The sequence below is a fragment of the Rhinolophus ferrumequinum genome, chromosome 15, assembly GCF_004115265.2.
Source record: "Rhinolophus ferrumequinum isolate MPI-CBG mRhiFer1 chromosome 15, mRhiFer1_v1.p, whole genome shotgun sequence".
Taxonomy (NCBI): Eukaryota; Metazoa; Chordata; class Mammalia; order Chiroptera; family Rhinolophidae; genus Rhinolophus; species Rhinolophus ferrumequinum.
The window spans coordinates 33,262,724-33,281,719 of NC_046298.1; the positions used below are offsets into that span (position 1 = coordinate 33,262,724).

The 18,996-nt window shown below is 53.9% G+C and overlaps 1 protein-coding gene across 2 annotated transcripts in view; it reads left to right on the forward strand.

Annotated features, from left to right (window-relative positions):
* Window positions 1–15,305, forward strand: part of ZC3H18 (zinc finger CCCH-type containing 18) — a 59,662-nt gene extending 44,357 nt beyond the window's left edge. For both annotated transcript variants that reach the window (XM_033128127.1, XM_033128129.1), the window contains 10 exons: window positions 3,912–4,103; window positions 4,999–5,124; window positions 7,573–7,677; window positions 9,124–9,267; window positions 9,773–9,832; window positions 11,000–11,160; window positions 11,456–11,655; window positions 12,296–12,389; window positions 13,563–13,659; window positions 14,382–15,305. In XM_033128127.1, coding sequence (XP_032984018.1) covers window positions 3,912–4,103; window positions 4,999–5,124; window positions 7,573–7,677; window positions 9,124–9,267; window positions 9,773–9,832; window positions 11,000–11,160; window positions 11,456–11,655; window positions 12,296–12,389; window positions 13,563–13,659; window positions 14,382–14,589 — 1,387 coding nt within the window. In that variant the 3' untranslated portion in view covers window positions 14,590–15,305. The remainder of the gene's footprint in view (window positions 1–3,911; window positions 4,104–4,998; window positions 5,125–7,572; window positions 7,678–9,123; window positions 9,268–9,772; window positions 9,833–10,999; window positions 11,161–11,455; window positions 11,656–12,295; window positions 12,390–13,562; window positions 13,660–14,381) is intronic.
* The last annotated feature ends 3,691 nt before the right edge of the window (window positions 15,306–18,996 follow it).

Sequence of the window (18,996 nt, forward strand, 5' to 3'; positions counted from 1 at the left end):
TGCCCTATCTGACCTCAGTTGAGGACAGGGTGTCGAGATCCGAGATCCACCTGGCTTCTTTGGTTGGGGCTGGCAATCTTGCTGGGGTGTCCTCTGTGTCGCCAAGGCCCCGGAATGAGGAAAAATAGATTTTAATTAATAAATCCGTTAGCTCTGTAGAGCCTGTGGCCATTCAACCAGTCATTCAGGTGGCATCTGGGTCCAGGAGCTGGGCCCAGAATGGGTTGGACAGAACATTAGGCTTCAGTGATTACAATCAACAAGTACACTGGCCTGGGGGGTCCGGAATGGCTTGGGGGATGTTGGGACGTCCCAGGCTTTTAAGTAGTTACCTGAGAGACATTCCGTGATTCAGGCTAGGAGCGATCTTTAGTGTAGGATTCAGCAACTGATGAGAAGAGTAATCAAAGCCAGGGGCTAAGGAGCTAAGAAACTAGGGAAAGGGAGACTTAAAATTTCTATAGTGAGGTGGCTTTCCCATATCACCTGTTAGAAGGGCTGCAGGTTGACAAAACTGGGACACTTTGATGACTAATGAAAGACCTGGTGACCAAGGTGTTCCATTTCCTGTTGTATTTTAGGGGTTGACACTAACACAGGAAGTATAAAGGTGAAAGCATTTCCCGGATGGCCTGTGGCAGGCTGGAACCATCAGACAGGTTTCACTTCCTTCCTGGATTGCTTTTCCAGGAGGACACGTTTATGAGCATATGTGGCAATAGCTATAGGGATTTGGGCTGAGGTAACAAGGATTTTATCCCTCAATTTAGTGTGTCCTTAGGGCAGTTTTAAATATTGGGTGTTGCTCCTGGTATACGACTCTCGGCAAATAGTAGGCATGGAACTTGCTAGTGGGTAGTGGGTAGTGGGTAGTGTATATCAACAGGCAATGGTTTTTGTATTAATTATCTAATATAAGTAGATGCTGGTCACAGCAAAACTAGGTATAAGCCAAGATGCTGAGATGCTGGTGGTGGAGAATTCAAATAACTAAAAATCTACTCCAAAAAGTCAGGACCTTTTATAAAGAAAACTGTTATCCTTTGCTTACACCCATAAAAGACGACATGAATAAATGGCAAGATTCTGTTAATAAGTTTAATAATATTTTAATCTAAAGCCCAGTGGGAGCAGGGCCTGTGTTGCCGAAGTTCTTCTGTGGGTAAAGATAGGTAGGATGTACCGTAATCTTTGAAAATGAAGAGCAGCAGGCATTTTAACTACAGATGCACCTCGGCTTACAGTGGGGTTACGTCCCGATGAACCTCCTGTAAGTTGAAAATGCATTTACTGCACCTAACCTACCAAGCATCATAGCTTAGCCTAGCCTGCCTTCAGCGTGTTCAGAACACATTAAGTGAGCCTGCAGTGGGGCAAAGTCGTCTAACACAGCGACCACACTAGAATACCCGTTGTCGGCCCTCGTGGTCGGGGTCATTGCCGCCGCCCAGCGTCAGGAGAGAACATTGTACCAGGTATCACTGGCCTGGGGAAAAAGTCAAAATTCAAAGTGCAGTTTCTACTGAATGTGTATTACTTTCGCATCGTCGTGAGGTTGAATCATAAGTCAAACCATTGTAATTGGGGGACCGTCTGTATGTTGGGGACCTATTTGCAGATATGATTCTAGAATGAGAGAATGATTAACGGAGAGCACCACCTATGAGCACTCCCCCCTCAGAATAAGAATTTATATACATCAAAGGTGACATCTCATCATAAACCATTTGGGAAAGAAGCTGGTTAGCCAGTGCTGCGGGAAAGAAACTCTAGATCAACTAGAAGGAAAATGCAAGTGAATATGACTTAGAATGGAGAAGGGCTCTGCAAGCATAAAAGAAAACTATACGAGAAAAGGAAAAGGAATTGATTTGACGATTTATGCTCTGTGTGTCAAACAGCATCACAAAACTATAAAAAGCAACTAGCCTGGGAAAGGGTTCTGATCCTTCAGAATGTAAGAGCTTACTAGAAAGCTGGCTAAGAACAAGGCAGACGACCAGAACTCACAGGCGCTAGGAGGCCCCAACCACTGGAGGTACAGCTCAAAACAAACAGGAGCCCGTTTCTGTGTGTGCCGTTGCCAGGATTTGGGGTTTTTGTCTGGTGGTGCTTGTGGTATTTCACTGGTAAACTGGTAACACAGGAGCCCAGCGTCGTGGAGAATGAGGTCCAATGGGCACCTCCCACTGCAGGACGAGTATAAATTGGTTTCACCTTTGGGGAAAATGTTTGACAATACACCAAGGACCTGTAAAATGCCTCTCCTTTGACCCAGTGGTTCCACTTCTTAGGAATTTCTCCTTAAATAAACAAGATGTCCGTAAGATTTATATATAAAGGGTCATTTGAATGTTGTTTGTATTTTTTTTAAAGTTAGAAACAGCTAACAGTGTAGAAATGTTCAATTATGTAACACCTGAGTGAATTGTCACACAATCAAGAAATGGATGATGTGGGAAGACATGCGCCCACTGCCGGCTGAGCAGTCACAGGCAGGTCCCAGCTGTGGTTAGAGGGACTGTGAACTCACATGTGAGTGCATCGTTTAAAAGAAAAGAGGCGGAAAGAAAATACAGAAATGCTAGACGTTGGTTATCCCTGGGGAGCGAGATAACAGGATTTTTATTTCCTTGTCTTTCTATATTTTCCAGAAATTTTCCAATGCACTTATGTAATTTTTTTAATTAAGAAAAAAAAAATCATGGGCAGCCAGTTAGCTCAGTTGGCTCTTAACAAGGTTGCCAATTCGATCCCCACATGGGCCGCTGTGAGCTGCACCCTCCACAACTAGATTGAAACAACTAGTTGACTTGGAGCTGATGGGTCCTGGAAAAACACACTTAACATAAATAAAAGTTTAAAAAAAAAAATCAGAGGGCCAGCAGATACTGTCATATTAAATTGTTAGTAATAGTTCTGGGACTCTGCTCAGGAGCTCACATTTAAGTGGGGTATTTAGGTTTGTGGGTATTTCTTCAGGACGAGGGACACCCGGCTTGGTGCTGAGCCTCCTGCTCCCACGTTCTCTCCAGCCGGGCAGGCGTGAGCGGGCTCCCGCAGTCAGGACTTGGTGACCGCCACCTGCCTCCCCTCCCGGGTTCTCTAGTGCATTGTGTGGTTTTCACGTTTAGGCCTTGATTCATTTACAGTTAGTCTCATCTGTCCACCTGTACTCAGCACTTCCTTGCCCAGCCAGGATTTGAGAGGAATTGCCATCGAGCCTGGCAGATTCTCCTCTCACTGCCCAGCAGCCCTCAGGCTGCACACTTGCAGTCAATGGCTATTGCATAGGAGCACCTGGGCCTTTCTCTGGGCCTCTCTCTTATCTCTCTCTCTGCGGTTTTAATCAGGATGTTCTCTGGGCGAATTAAACCAGTCCACTTAAACCAGTCAGAACAAAGGAAATGTTTGAGACTTAGGTTTGATAATTCACAAAATTTCTAATGCATTTGACAACAAAAAAGACTTCATTACCCTTTAATTTCCTAAGTATTGTGCACCTACTGTGTGCCAGCTCTCGAGAAAATATGTTAGGTGAGGCCAACTCCATCCCTGTCCTTCCCAGAGCTTGCAGTATAGTGAGGAAGATAGGAATTCAATAAATTATTATACCCAAAACAGGAAACACCAATGTGGTTAGGTACCGTGAAGGGGAAAGATGAATCTTCCCCTGAAAAAGACACAGGTGAGTGGAAACCACTTATGGAGAGAGCTCTGCTTGTCTTGTTCAAGATAAGTTTAGTAGTAGGTGGAATGTCTGCTACCTCTTTTGATGACACTTTATTGTTCAGACATTCCTCAAATAAGCCAATTATGTCATCATCTCACTTCTCAAGTTTCTTTCACCAAATAGCAATACTGGCGTGTGGAAGGTGGCCCAGGAATCGCTAACACCTCTGTGATTTTAGCCGGCAAGCTGAGCCACCAAAGAAGGAGACGGCCTCCACCGGGCCACAGGTGAAGCGAGCAGACGAATGGAAGGACCCTTGGCGACGGTCTAAGTCTCCCAAGAAGAAACTCGGGTTATCAGTCTCCCCTAGCCGAGCACGAAGGCGTCGCAAAACCTCAGCCTCATCAGCCTCCGCCTCCAATTCCTCCAGGTAAGGAGGCCGGGTGGTGCCAGTGGCTGGTCATAAATACCCCCGGGTGCTGTGCCCTCGTTGCCTGGGGACAACGGGCCTTTGAAGTGTAGCCGAGACTTACTGAGTAACTGTGAGTGCTGGAGCGTCAGCAGCAGGAGTGCTGCTGAGAACCTTGGTACGTCTGCACATGTGGAGATCAGCTAGGATGTGGGGGACCCAGAGAACACCGACCTGGCCAGTGAGCCGAGGCGGGGTGGTCAGCAGGGGAGAAAGCGTGCCTGGGTCACCCTGGGAGATGCCATGACGAGTGATGCCTCCCTCTCTAGACAGTCGGTCTGTTTCTCCTGCAAGGTGGGGTTAACAGCTCTGAAACTTGTGTGTGCACTAGCTCTGAACAAACAAGTGAGAAAGTTGTGGATGGTGAGAGCTGGGTATCTCCGTTAGAGAAAGGCATTACAGATCAGAAATGGGGCAGCCAGGGGAGTCGGGGTGTTAGGTGGGCACTGGAGGTACCAGTGTGGATTCAGTGTTCACTACACGCACAGATGGACAGATGTAGAAAAACTCACGCACAAGTGTGTGTGGTTAGACACTCCCCTGCACATAGGTACACGTATCCTGGCTCCGTCCACTGAGAGCCTGGGAGCTGTGTCACAGCAACACAGACACCTAGCACTCAGGTCTCGATTTCTAAATACCACTGCCACCAGAGGGGGGTGGGACTGCAGCATGTCCACAAAGGTGTCTGAAGGGTGGCTGTGTGTGTGAGTGTGGGGTGCATCTGGGGGGTGGGTGTGTGGCAAGGGGTATGAGTGTCGCCATGTCATCAGTGTTTGCACCCGAGGCCCAGCACCGGTGGGCGGGGTGGGCTTAGGAAGACCCAGCCTCTCATCTCTTCCCCTCGGCTCTCTAGGTCATCTTCACGCTCCTCGTCCTACTCTGGCTCGGGCTCGTCCCGGTCGCGGTCCCGGTCGTCATCCTACAGCTCCTACTCCAGCCGGTCTTCCAGACACAGCTCATTCTCAGGCAGCCGGTCCAGGTACATCCCAGGGTCGGCGGGCGCAGTGAACTGGGGCACCTGGGTGTGGCCCGTGTGATGGCAGGTCTCTGTGGACGGTGTTCTTCCAGATACTGTTGTCAGAACAGTCTCACCAAGTTACCTGTGTCATGGTAAATTCTGAAGACTACACGGCAGGGTGCCAACCAGCTAACTGCGGGTGCGCGTTAGGAGACGGTTCAGAAACAACACCTACACTGGCCTGGTGTTTGGATGTGCGAGAATCCAAAGGCAACACACACATACACAGAGACCCACATACACACTCTCCACACACACACATGTTTGGGAAGCACATCACCAGATGTTTGGGGAATAAACGGACCAGTTCACCTTGCGGTTGGCTGTCACCCACAGTGGCGCCCCTTCCTGGCAGCCAGTCTTACTTTAGGACAGTTGTAGAAAGAATTAGAACAGCATTAGATCGTGGGAGCTATTGAATTGACTGTGAAGTTAACATTTTAAGTGGGCTGTGGAACAAACAAAATAGGTGATAGGTGGGACCTGTTTTCCATGAATGTTGAATCTTGTGCAAAGCAATAGCCTTGAAAAAAAAAAAGCAGACCTTTATTTAAGGGAGTCTAGAGGGTCAGTTGTGAGCCCTGGGGCCTCACAACCTTCCTGCCGGGAGTTAAGCAGTATCCAGGGGGTATGAAAAGGCGGCCAGTCATGGGCAGTCATAGCGTGCTGCCTGTAGAAGGTGACGTGGAAGACAGAAAAGTCATTGATCAGAGTATCAGCAATGGGCGAGACCTCATATGTGACTTCATTTAAGAAACAAGGCTGTGAGCTGTGGGGAGGTGCCTGAGGCCAAGCTGGGAAATTGGGAAGTTTGGGAAATCAGTGTTGTGGGGTTACCTACCGTGTTTCCTGTGCATGTGCCGTTGACCCTGGAGAGACTAGGAAGAAAGCCCATGGCATTGTAGTGTCTGAGATCAGGGACAGCCCTGGTGCCGCTGTGAGAAGGACCAAGGTTACAAACAGCCAGAGAGACCTGGTGTCAGCCCGGCAGGCTTGCCAGGCCCTTCCCGCTGAGTAAGGCACGGTGGGGGCGTCAGCGGCAAGCAGGAGAGTCAGCAGGAACCCAGCTGCCCTTCCAGGAGATGGACCCCAACAAGGATGCTTGGCCTCCTTGTCACCCAGTTCTAAGGAAACCCGACTCAGGACCCAGCCTCGCGTCCCAAACCAGTTTGTTCGCCTTGTAAACTGCAGACTATTTCCTGTTTGGACATGAACCGCTTAGCCATTGTCACAAAATTAGGTGCACTTTCTTCACCACTTAACCTTCCAGTGGCTTATGTTTATACTGTGCTGACGTGGGCCTGGGACCCGTGGCAGTGTCTGTCCCTCAGCAGACCTCTTCCCCAGCTCCACGCCTTGGCCTGCTCCTGGGCAGAGCCACGCGGTCCCTGAGGACATGAGCGGACTGTGTCCTGCAGGACCCACGTGGGCATTGGCTCTGCAGCGGCCTTCTGAGGGATGGGTGTGGGGCCAAGGTGACCCACACGGGGCTGCAGTGTCGTGCGAGCTTCTTGGAAGGGAACCTGGCATTCCTTTGTGTCCTGTGGGCCGCCCAGCAAGAGCAGCGAGTGTGAGGACAGGAGGAGAAACGGGCGTTTCTCTGTGCAGCTCTGTCTTCATCCATCGCAGCGAGTGTGACTGCAGAAGCCTGCGCTTAGCTGTTGGTGTTGCCTGGCTGAAAATGTTGGAAATCTCACATGACAGTTTCTAAGTAGGGAAAAGATGAGCAAACCCATGAGCCTTTTCAAGGGTTGCCTCCTGTGTGACATCGTGTGAATCCTGGGACAGTGGGGCCAGCAGCCTGGCCAGGCCCTGCCTCCGTGAGCTCCTCCAGGCCCAGTGCCCCCTTCCTGGCACTTTGTCCACCCTACTGACACCTGCAACTTGTGTCCACATTGAGTTTATCACAATGTCCTTCAGCTGGAACACGCCCGGGCCAGGTCAGCCTCTACCTCATAGCACTGTCACCTGTACTCGCGGGCCTGTGCTGCCGGCCAGCTTGGGGCCACCCTCACCGCCCCCACCTTGCAGCCACCTGGGTCTCAGGTGCCCTGCTCGGCCTTGCGTGTTGCCCGTGTTGCCATGGCCCGGTCAGGTCGTGTGTCTCCTTGTTGGGGTTTCCTAGCATGGACAGCAGAGCCTGTGCCGTCCCATCCTGCCCACACGGTTCCCAGGGCCTCAGGAGGACTCACCAGCGTGCTTACTATCTGTCTTCTCAGCGCTCGCCTCTCTTCTCTGGCAGTGTATTTTACAGGACAACCCAGAACTGTCTGAAACCCATTTTACATTTGACGCAAAACAGGTGGAAACAAGTGGCCTTCTCTGATTCTGGGGCGGCATCTCCTGTGTGCTCAGGCTCGGACCACGGCACCAAGGCGCTCCCTCCTCATGCCTCTGTTTATTCCGTAGGTCCCGGTCCTTTTCCTCATCCCCGTCCCCATCTCCAACGCCTTCCCCACACAGACCTTCTATCAGAACCAAGGGGGAGCCAGCTCCGCCTCCCGGGAAAGCAGGGTAAGTGCCCAGTGGTCAGGCCAGGCTGGCAGCCTGTAGCCTTCTCCCTCCCTCTCATTGTGTCTATGGAGAAGCCCCATGAGAACTGGAGACGGGACCCCTGGAGGTGGGCAGAGCGCAGGGAATCGGGCTCTGGAGGCTGCAGGGTACAGGCTTGGCCTCTCACTTCCCAGCTTGCGGACCTCAGGGCCATATGCCACATATGTCTGTGCTTGTGCTCCCGCAAGGAGCGTGGTGATGGCGCTCCTTGGGGTTCAAAGCGAGCACAGCACAGGCCCCTGGCTCCGCTCTTACTGGGCAGGAGATGGGGGGGTCCCACCTCATTCTGCCCTGGGGCTCTGTCTGCGATGCTCGGCAAGGAGCAGCCTGCAAGGCTCTGCCTCACCTTCACCTTCTTTGCTGCTCCTGGGGTTGGTCACATTGATTCTTCTCAGTAGATGTGACTAATGGGAAAAGTTTGAAATATCTAGAACTTTTTACACCAATAGCACAGCACGTAACCTGCAGTGTCTCAGCCAGGCACTTCATCCTGCCACCTGAGGGGCAGGGCAGCCTGTGGGCACACTGGACGCCTGTCCCTGCCACTATCGCAGGCCCTGCTTTCTGACTTGTTCTTACAGGTTGTTACTCATTTAGCAGGAAATAGCCCCAAAACCAGTGCATGGCAGGCACTGAAAAGCTCTGTCCTATAGATTTTTCATCCTGAACAAAGTGAGATAATAAGGCCTCAGAAACATTGAGGGAATCCGGAGCAGCTCACTTTTTTACATGAATGGTATGGAGGTATAATGTACGTCCCGTGCACCACATCTGTCTAAATTGTACCATTCAGTGAGTTTAACGAATGTGTGAGACCACCCAGTGCAGACACTCTAACCCCTGCAGTGGCTTCACACAGTCACACAGGATGCACTTTCATTTCTGCATTTTTGGTCCACCCCTAGCGCGGTGCTGAGCAGCTTGCTTTCGCCCAAGACTCTGTTTCCTGCTGATGTCACTTGTTGACAGGGTCCCTGATAGGTGTGTGCTGTGTGCTCCCTGGAGTCAGGAGTCTCAGAGCCACTAAGACAATTGAGTGTTTTCCCACACGGGCAGTGAAGGAAAGCTTTGGTAGCTGTTTTCTTAATTGCAGTGTGGTTTCCACACGTGAGTGTGCCCCCAGGTACCCTCGCGGAGCCACCCCCACATTCGGGGCAGGAGGTCTGGGGGACCACAGCGCCAGCTCTCGGCTATTCTCAGCTGGAGCCATCTTCCTGCTGCCGACGCACCTCCTGCTCCTGCTCCTGCCCGTGAGCAGGAAGCAGGGCCGGTGCTCCGTAGCTTCAGAAACATGAGAGCCTGATGTGATGCGGGTCAGCGGCTGCCCTGGCCTCCCTCACTGACACACCCTGAGGTCATCGGCAGGCCCCCCTACCAGGTCTGACCTCCTTCCATCCCATGGCACAGAGAGAAGGCGGTGAAGAAGCCAGCCCCACCTCCAGCGCCACCACAGGCCCCCAAGACCACTGCTCCCGCCCCAGAGTCCGCCAAGCCAGGAGACCCTCGGGAAGCCAGGAGGAGGGAGCGGCAAGCTCGCACCCCCCCCAGGAGGTGAGCACACCACTCTCAGGGACCCTCCTTGGCATGTCGGTACCTTTGGTTTCAGGGCTGGGGGAGGAGGCACTCCCAGGCAAGGCAGTCAAGGCCAGGGCCCCATTCTGTCCCTGACCTGTGGGGCTTTGGCTAGTCATGTTGCCTCACGGAGCCTCAGTTTCCCCATGAGTGCAATGCAAGGCATTTGCCCATCCCCACTGCTCCACCTGAGGAGGGAAGGCACTTCCTCAACACCCAGAACCTTCCCTGGAAAGAGGCAGTGGTGGAGTGGGGACGCTGAGGAGAAGTTTAGTGTTTTTATTTTGAGAAAATGTTGTACTTAAAAAAAAGAGCTCTACCCACTTCCAGGTCTTTGGCAAGTTACTGGGTAAACATTTGTATCAGGTCAGTGATGAGCCCTGGTTTCGAGGAGAGAGTATCTGAACTGGTGTTGAGGAGAGTGTGTCTTCCCTTTGTCGATTCGGCAGAGATGTGAGTGACAGGAGTTGTGGTTGTGTTGCAGGCGGACCGTCAGCGGCAGCGGCAGCGGCAGCAGCTACAGCGGCTCTAGTTCCAGATCCAGGTCATTGCTGGCACCTCTCCGGCCCCAGTCCCCTCTGCCCCTGTGCTTGCCTCTCGGTCAGAGTCCAGGAACCGGGGAGAGGTCGCCTCAGCTGTGAGCGTCCTTCTCCCTCAGGCCGCCTGTGGCTGAGAGCCGGTTAGGAGCAGCATAGCTGGCTGGCTGCGCCTGAACGAGGAGAGAACGGACTCACACACACATAGCAGGGAGCCTGGCCCAATAGCTCCCAGCACGTCGAGGGGCCCAGACACCCTCTGTCCCCACAAGTGCCTGACAGGCTTGAGGAAGCCAGGGTGCTTCCAGCCCTGCAGGTCTGAGTGAGGCTGGTGTATCGGCCCTCATGCCTGTTCTTGTCTGGAGGCCTGGGTCCTGCCCCGGTCTGTTATGCCTGAGGCAGGTGGGGACAGCCACTTTTTTTAAAATCTGAGAAAAGAATAAGTAGAAAACAATTCTGCTGTTTAGTTGTTTAAAAAGAAGACAGTATTGAATCAGTCCTTAGATTCCTTGAGTCAAACTTTCTCTTTCATTTCTAGGCAGCAGGTGGTTTATGTACATTTGCCTAAATCTTTCTAAATAGGTTTAAAGACCTAACCTTTAAAAACTCGTTGGGCTCTCTTTCCTTCCCCCTCCCCTGCTCCAGCATCTGCCGACCTTAGGAAACAGTGATTGGTGCTTTCTCAGAGCATAAGAGAGAGTACTCAGCAGAAACTGACATGGCAGCTTTGGGCATTTCGGGTCCTTGTGCAGCGTGAGCTGTAACAACCCAGTACCCATGAGCTTGGCCAGCATTTTCATGCTTTCCTGAGACACACCATGTGTTAAGGAAGTCTCCGATCTAGCATCTGGTGTCACTGGGTTGATGCCCTCCCTCTTTGTGGTACATCATTAACCGGGACTCTCAATTTTGTCCCTAACTCTTGGGTCACACTTAGTCAGATGTCCCTGCCCAGCAAACAATAGGGGGCCTCAACTTGGTGATGCGAGTGTGTCTCACTGTGTGTCACCTGTAATCTATCCAGAGTCCTCTCTGAAATTTCAAGCTGACGGGTACATATTCCTTAAAAATGGGAATTGGAGAAAGTGGACATAGAAACCCCACACTGAGACCTCCAGCCCCTGCCTGTCTTGCCGTCGGAGCATGTGGATACCAACAGGCTTGTGTGTGTCTAGGTCCCTGAGCGTAAGCAGTGTCTCCTCGGTGTCTAGCGCCACGTCAAGCAGCAGCTCGGTGCACAGTGTGGACTCTGACGACATGTACGCAGACCTGGCCAGCCCCGTGTCCTCAGCCAGCTCTCGATCCCCCACCCCAGCCCAGACCAAGAAGGAGAAAGGTACAGGGGCTCCTTGTATCCTGTGCGTTGTGACTCCAGATGAGGGGCAGCTCCTTTGTGTAGAGAGGGTACAAGTAGCCTCGGTTGACACTGCGTGCAGCTAGTCACACAAGATGAGGGTACAAGTAGCCTCGGTTGACACTGCGTGCAGCTAGTCACACAAGATCGCGGTGGCCTCCCAGTTGCGTCCCTGTGTACCCATCCCCTGGCTGATAACACACCCCTCCTCCAAGTGGCGCGGGGAAACACCACCATGCCAGGTCGGTGACCATGACCGAGCATTTCTCATCTACAGGAAAATCTAAAAAGGAAGATGGCGTTAAAGAGGAAAAGAGGAAAAGGGATTCGTCCACACAGCCGCCCAAATCCTCGAAACCTTCCACAGGCGGGAAATCCACACAGCAGCCATCCACCCCACAGCAGGCACCCCCTGGGCAGCCCCAGCAGGGTGCCTTTGTGGCCCACAAGGAGATCAAGTTGACACTGCTGAATAAGGTGAGGCCGCAGGCACTTCCGGTGGGAAATCCAGGAAACTACACATTCGAAGGTCGTCCTGAGACTGAGTGAGGGCCAAGTGGCCTTTGAAACTTTGTGGTTGGATATCACCCCTGCTCGTCCTCCTGCCCTGACAGACAGCCCTGTGAGAGATGGAGGGGCACATGGGCCGGGGGTAGACAGGTTCCCTTAGCGCATCTGGGAGTGGACGCTCTCCTTGCCCCTGAGAACATGTACCCTTGGCCCTCCTTCCTGTCCCTGGGCTGGCCAGTTCCCACAGGGCAGCATTGGGACAGAGAGCAAAGCAAACTTGGCCTCTGTGAGTTGATGTCCCCAAGGCCCCATGGGACTAAAAGAGCGAAAGGCTGAGCCCACTAGAATCCTGTTCCCGGCTTGTAGCCCCAGGGAGCACAGTGTCTCTGCTGGCACCTTTGCTACAGAGAATGAAGGCCCCAAAACAGTGGGCCCTGCCTGCACTTGGGGCCACGTGGGCAAAGGGGGAACCCAGAGGAGGGGCTTGTAAGAGCAGAGAGCAGGTCTGGGAGTGAGGATGTCACCACTCTGCTCCCTTCACTGTGTTCCGCCTGGTGGCCAACAGCTCAGGCCATGCGTCCTCACTGTGCTCCCTCCGTTATTTCAGGCCGCTGATAAAGGGAGCAGGAAGCGGTATGAGCCCTCAGATAAGGACAGGCAAAGTCCTCCAGCCAAGCGGGCCAACTTGTCCCCAGACCGAGGTGAGCTCTGTCCCTGCAGGGGCTCGACGGGCAGAGGGGCCAGGACACCTGCTCTTTAAAAATATTAAGGACCCCAAGGAACTTCTCATCTTACGGGATTATATCTATCAATATTTACTGTATTAGAAGTTGAAACTACAAACAATTTTTAATATTTATTTTAAAATAACAGTAGTAAGCCACTATATTTAACACATAACATTTTTAATGAAAAATAACTATTTCCGAAAACAAAAGAGCGGCATTGGTTGTTTTCTTTGTTGCGAATCTCTAATATCTGGCTAACAGACAGTGGCTGGGTTCTTATCTCTTGTGATAGCACAAAACACAGCCTCTGGAAAACTCCACCCCAGGCTGTGAGAACTTCAGCGCACCAAGCGCAGGCAGGGTCTCGGTGTTACTGTGAAAGCAGTCTGACTGTGGGACCCGGAGCGGTCCAAGGCCCCACGCCATGACTCGGGGAGCATCTTCCTGGCTGGCTTTAACAAATAAAGCAAAACCTGAGTTTCACCAGGCCATCTTTCCTCTCTGAAATAGAAGGCAGAGGGGCTCAGCCAAACCCCCAGGCAGCTGGGTGTGCAGGTCCCAGGGCCCGTCAGGAGTGCAGGGCAGTGGGGAATGCTACTTGCCTCCGCCATGAGCCCAGGGCTGGTCTTGCCTCCAAAGCATAGACCCTCGTTCATTCTAGACCCCATCTGTCTCCGCCGAACGCCCACCAACCCCCCCCTGCCCTGTCCACCTCATTCGGGACCCTGCACTCACTTAGCAGCAGTGCAGCCAGTGCTCCTGATTTCTTGGTTTTGCTTTAATTTTTTAAACTACCATGACTTTTGTTCCCCTTTGAAGACCCGTAAGATGAGTTTTTTCAGAGCAAGGAGAGAGAGTTTTGTTTTCTTTGACTGGATAGTGAAAGCTCAGTGGTCTGTTCAGATGCTGGCTCTGGAAACCTGGAGCCCAAATTGGAGTTGAGCGCCCAGGGTTTTCCGGGGCCTCACTCAAGCGATCAGTGTTCCCCCTTCCTCCTTCCTCATCCACTCTGCCCTCTGCCTCTTCCTGTAAAAATGAGGAAGCTGTTGTTGATCTGTTGCTACTGGAACGGGGTCGCTGGCATCCAGTAAGAGTGCACCCAGTTACATGTGGGGTGCTGGCCTTAACTTGTACCCTGTCACCCAGGTTCTCGGGACCGAAAGTCAGGTGGGAGATTGGGCTCCCCAAAGCCAGAGCGGCAGAGAGGCCAGAATTCCAAGGCTCCTGTAGCCCTGCCAGACCGGTGAGTACCCGCCTGTGCCCCGGGCTTACTGCGTGGGCGCCTTTGCCTTGGGAAGGATCGGTAGGCGCAGAGGCAGCTGGGTAATAATACTGGGCTTAGACCTGGAGGCAAGAGGGCAGCCCCACACATGTCTCGCTCTGTCCTGTCAGGGGGTCTTAGAATGAAAAATGGCCTGAGGCACTCAGCTCACAGTCTGAGGTGGGGGCGGGGAGGGGTCAGATGGGTCGCAGCTCTTTTCCTACCTTCCGTGTCAGACACAGGAAGTAGGAGAGTAATTTCCTTTTCCCAGGAAGTAAGCTCCAAGTTCCTCTGTGTACCTGCATCGTGCAGCTCAGGGTTGAGGGCTGGGTGACGGAAGACATGGGGGGGCACAGGACACAGGGAGCTGTACAACTTCCCCCACACACCAGGGGCCCCCACGGTCTCAGGGGGTCCTCCTAAGTCAGCAGTGTGGGGTTTCACCTCACCACGGAGGGCAGGTGCATACAAGGACCAAAGCAGAAGGGACAGACAGGTTAGCAGAATGCCAGGCTAAGCCCTGGACACTCATCCACCGGGGAGGGGGGGCTCCATACACTGGGTGAGGGTGCCTTCTGCCTGGCAGGTACAGCTTACGGGGCCCAGGCCCCCACACTGGGCCTCGTGTTCCCCGCCTGGCAGGAAGCTTGTGGCAGAGGGAGAGAGGCACTGGGACCCTTCTAACAGCCTCTCCACCCCTGCAGGAAGCGTCAGTTATCACCCCAGTCCAAGAGCTCCAGCAAAGTCACAAGTGTGCCCGGCAAAGCCTCAGATGCCGGCACCGCGACCTCCACCGGCACCAAATCAGGGAAGGCCAGCACGCTGTCTCGGCGCGAGGAGCTCCTGAAACAGCTCAAAGCCGTAGAGGACGCCATCGCTCGCAAGCGGGCTAAGATCCCTGGGAAAGTGTAGTGGGCCCTGCAGGCTCGGGCTCGGCCCCCCCACCAGAGGCAGAGACTCACGTGTTTTTATAAATAGGGTAAGCGCAGCCATTTTGGATTTTGCATTTAATGTCTTACTTTGGCTGTGATTCTTTTTAAAAATTAAAAAAGAAAAAAAAAGTTTCTCAGCTGGAAAAGAAGCCACACATAATGAAGATGACGCTGAACCCCCAGCCTTCTCCCAACTACATGATCAGTCCCTTCCCAGAGCAGAGGTCCCACCAGACAGACAGGCAGACAGCAAGCACCAAGCAAGAACGTGACATAGTTTTCTGTAAATTGTAAGTCCCAGACGCCCGCATCAGCTGCCCCATACTTTTTTCCTCCCCGTTTTCGTTTTCTCTGTTAGTCAGATGAGTTCGCGACCTGCTGTGCGCGGTGTGCTCACCGCGCGGCGCTCCTGCTGCCGACAGCAACACCGAATGCTTCTGAGCGACCTCTTCCGCAGCCCTGCCCGTCCCCAGGATCAAAAAATATATATATTCTTGACAAAAGTCTGACTGGGAAATATTTCCTGTCTTTTATTTTAAGCATCAAATTGTTTTAGTTGATTTCAAAAGGAAAAAAAAAAATACAGAAAAGACCAAAAAAAAAAAAAAGGAAAGGCCAACGGTATTGTTGGGCGCCTGTCTAATGTGGAGGGTCTTTTTTTGAGGGGTCTCCTAAAATAAAATATTTTGATAAGCAGCTGTCTTGCCCTGATGGTGATGTTTGCGTGTGCCTGAGGCACCCCATCCCCTGCCCTCTGCATGGCACAGGAGCCAGCCACCTCACAACACCCACTGGGCCTGCCTGGCATTTAGTTGCCCCTGGCTGATGGAGGCTGAGGACATGGAGTCCTCCAGAGACCCCAGTGCGACTCCCCGGGAGCTGCCAGCCAGGAACAGCAACTGCTCACTCGCCGGCCAGTCCAGGCCCCCGGCCCTGGCCCCAGCCCCAGCCCCCAGGGAGCGCTGCACCTTGGTCTCCATGGTGGAACTGTCCTGGCTGGGCTTCGGGAATGAAAACCGGTGGCCGCCTTTCCCAGCAGTGGGCCCTGGGCCAGAGAAGTCAGAAAGGACACTCCTCAGGCCAGCCCCACACCCAGCCACAAAGCCAGTTCCCCACTCAGCCTTAACTGTGCCATCTGATGCCCACGCAGCTGTGCACATAGCTAAGCTTAAATCCTGGGCCCAAGACCACTCTGTCCACTGCAGAGAAGAAATGTCAGCAGTTCTGAGAGCTGCTGCCCTTGCTGTGCCCACCACAACTCAGCCCCAGGGGGCCAGGACCACCGGAGGGAGATGCCAGTGCTCGTTCCAGGTCTTTCTTCGTGGGACTAAACAGTGGTGCCATTGACCTTAGGGTGCCCTGCCACCCTCAAGTTACCATAAAGCAAGTGCTGTAAGGACAAAATGCTCCCCCAGAGCGCACACTGCTGCCCCCAGTTCCAGCTCTGCAGGAGGGCCCTGTGGGGCCAGTGTCAGGAGGCTGAGCAGCCTGGGGTGCTCACCTGGTTGCATGACCTGCTGAGCTGCAACCAGCTTACAGGGCGCATTCCACGGTGCTCTGCCCCTCCGCTACGTGGTGATTACCCGACACAAGCGCTGGGAGGGAGCAAGCGCTGTGGACTGCCCAAAACAGTACACTGTTCCATTTCATGTGCACGTCCCTCCCTCTTACATCACGGCAGCCTGTCATGTGGCTGCAATTTTTAAAGACTTATCTGGTTTGCTATCAGGTCAAAGTCAGGTGCAAAGGAAACTCCCATTCTTTGAATGGGTGGCTTTTAAGGACATGGAGCCAGAATCCAGGACACCTTGAGAGCTAACCTGTCCCTGTCACTCTGCCCCTGAACCATTGGGCCCTACAATCCAGCCAGGCAGTGAGTGCCCCTCTAAAGCCAGGAGTCCACAGGCGAGACCAGCACACAGATTTCTGCACTCAGCCCTTCTTGCCCAATTGACCAGCTTCTTCCCATCCCAAAAGGCTGACCCAACCCTGATCTCTAACTTCTGGGCTGGAGCCACAGCCCTGGGTTCCCCCGACCCAAGCTGGGTTTAAACTCGCAGCTTTCCATTAGCTGTCTGGAGTCATGGCTCACCTGCTACGCGGGGGCAAGTGCCTGTCCTGGGAGGCGTGAGGCACACCCTGAGCCAACTCTCCCCTCCCCAGGTCTAGTGGAAAGAACATTCTAGGCCAGGCATCTGAGAAAAGGGAGGCCTCTGTTGTGTGATGAATCCTTGGGCATTTTTGCCCTCCAGGAAATGGGAGGGTTGAGATACTGACAGATGGTTAACATGCAAATGATGGAAACGATTACAAGTTTCCCAAGTTCCATCTCTGCCCACCAGACTGCTCCCCGAGTTCTCCAGGCCCCCGTGGGATCCCCTGCCTTCCAGTCCTCAGTCCTCCACAGCTGGAACGGCCTTACCACACTGCGGATGCTGACGCCCCTACCCCCCAGCTCCCACCCTGCTTCTGCTTGCCATTCCTCCCACCCCAAGGCCTTTGCACATGCTGTCTCCTGTTCCTGGCACTCTGACCTGCTGACTCCTCCCACTTCCTCTCATAGCTCAGGCCAGCCCTCCCTCCCCATCCCCTCAGTCCCTTCATTGTCTGCTGCCACAGTGCTGTCCTCAAGCTGTCACCTTGTCTTTCCTCAAGTGTAACCCTGGAGGCGCACAGCTGGCAGCTCCCAACACTAGCTCTTCTCTTCTTGAGGGAAGGGCCAAGGCCTTGATTTCCATCTCCCAGCCCTGTGGTCAGGCCTCTGCTGTTTCCCTCAAAGCCCGGGCCTCTACCTGCCCCTACGTCAACCCCCATTTGGCTCCTCGCCCCCATTCTCTTCCAACCACCCAGCACCACAGCAGCTCCAGGAACTTGGGCTGAGGACACAAGGCCCTGGTCTTGGCCCTGGTCGACAAGCAAGCACCCCCACCCTGGACAGGCCCCCACTCACAAGGCCAAGTGCTATGTACACCAGAAAACTGGGCTGTGTGAGAGACTGACTGCGCGCAGGGCTGCCTGGGGCCGAGTGGTCAGGAAGGGCATGCCCTTGGGAGAAGGGGGAGATGGGATTGTCACCCCCATTTCACAGATGAGGGGACTGAGCTCTGCTGCTGGGCCTTCCTCCGGATGGGGGAAAACAAACCTGAAGCCCAAAGAACTTGGAGCACATCCCTCGGCAGGCCAATTCCCAAACCAGGCGCACGGAGGCTGTTTCTGTCCAGCCAGGGCTGGAGGGGCTCTGAGCCACAGGCGGGGCCACTACAGAGGCCCCAGGCGTGTCTGTCCCTGTGTCCCCTGTGTTTCTGCCTTCCTGCCTTGGCCTCTGCCAGTCTCTGGCTCTACGTTTGTCTCCGTGTCTGTGACTCCGCGCCTGTCTCCTTCGTCCATCCCCTCCTCCTGCATCCTGGTCCCTTCCACATCCTTCTCTCTGCACCTCCATCCTCTTCATCCTCATTCTCTGGGACTTGGGGGTGTGATCGGCAGGGGCGTGGTCTGGAGGGGGCGGGACCCAGAGGGGTGTGGTTTGAGGAGCAGGGTCTTCCCAGCCACCGCCTCCAGGACGCTCTCTGGCTGTCCCCTGGCGGCCACCTTTCCAGTCTTGCCCAACCCGAGACTTCTGCACTTGCCTCATGCGCCCAGGAATGAGGTGCTGCCCAGTCCCGCCCTGCGTCTGTCCTTCCTGCCTCCACGCCAGGAGGGACCCCCTGACCCCCAGTTCCCGCGCCGGTCCCGTCGGTCGGTTTCCAGGGGACTGGCTGTTACGACCCCGTGGAACAGCTCTGGGGGCACCCGGGGCATACTACGGGGAAAGGTGAGGGCCAAGCCGGGATCCCCATTTCCTGCACCCACCCAAGCGGCCGGCTGTTCAGAACAGACACAGTAACACAGAAGATGCAGACACTCACCCGCGGGGCGGGTAAGGTTGGCGGGGGGTGGGGGGCACGGCTGGGGCAGGAGGGCTGGACCTGAGCATTCCCGCGCGGTGGGGACACCACGGGAGCCCCTGCGCAAGCAACAGTTTTACAGCCTTTTCATTACCTAAACGAGCACCTGTGTGAGTGTAACTGGGCTTTTCAGCTAAAGGAAGCAATGTAGCTGACTCCGCACCCCACCGTCTGTCTCCCTGCCCTGCCAGCATGGACCGCCACATGGCCCCGTGTGTGAGGCACTGTCACCCCATTTTCCCCACAGGAGAGTCCAGACTCATCTCTCTACCCTTCGTTCTGCTATAGTTATGGCGCATCTAGGTGCTAGGGAAGGTCATGCTGGGGACACGGTCCCTGCCCTCAAGGGACTCACTACCTTTTGGGGGCAGCAGGAGGACTAGAATTTTTCTGAGATCCCCAAATGCCCCAGCAGGGAGGCAGGTCTCAACTCAGCCTAAGGA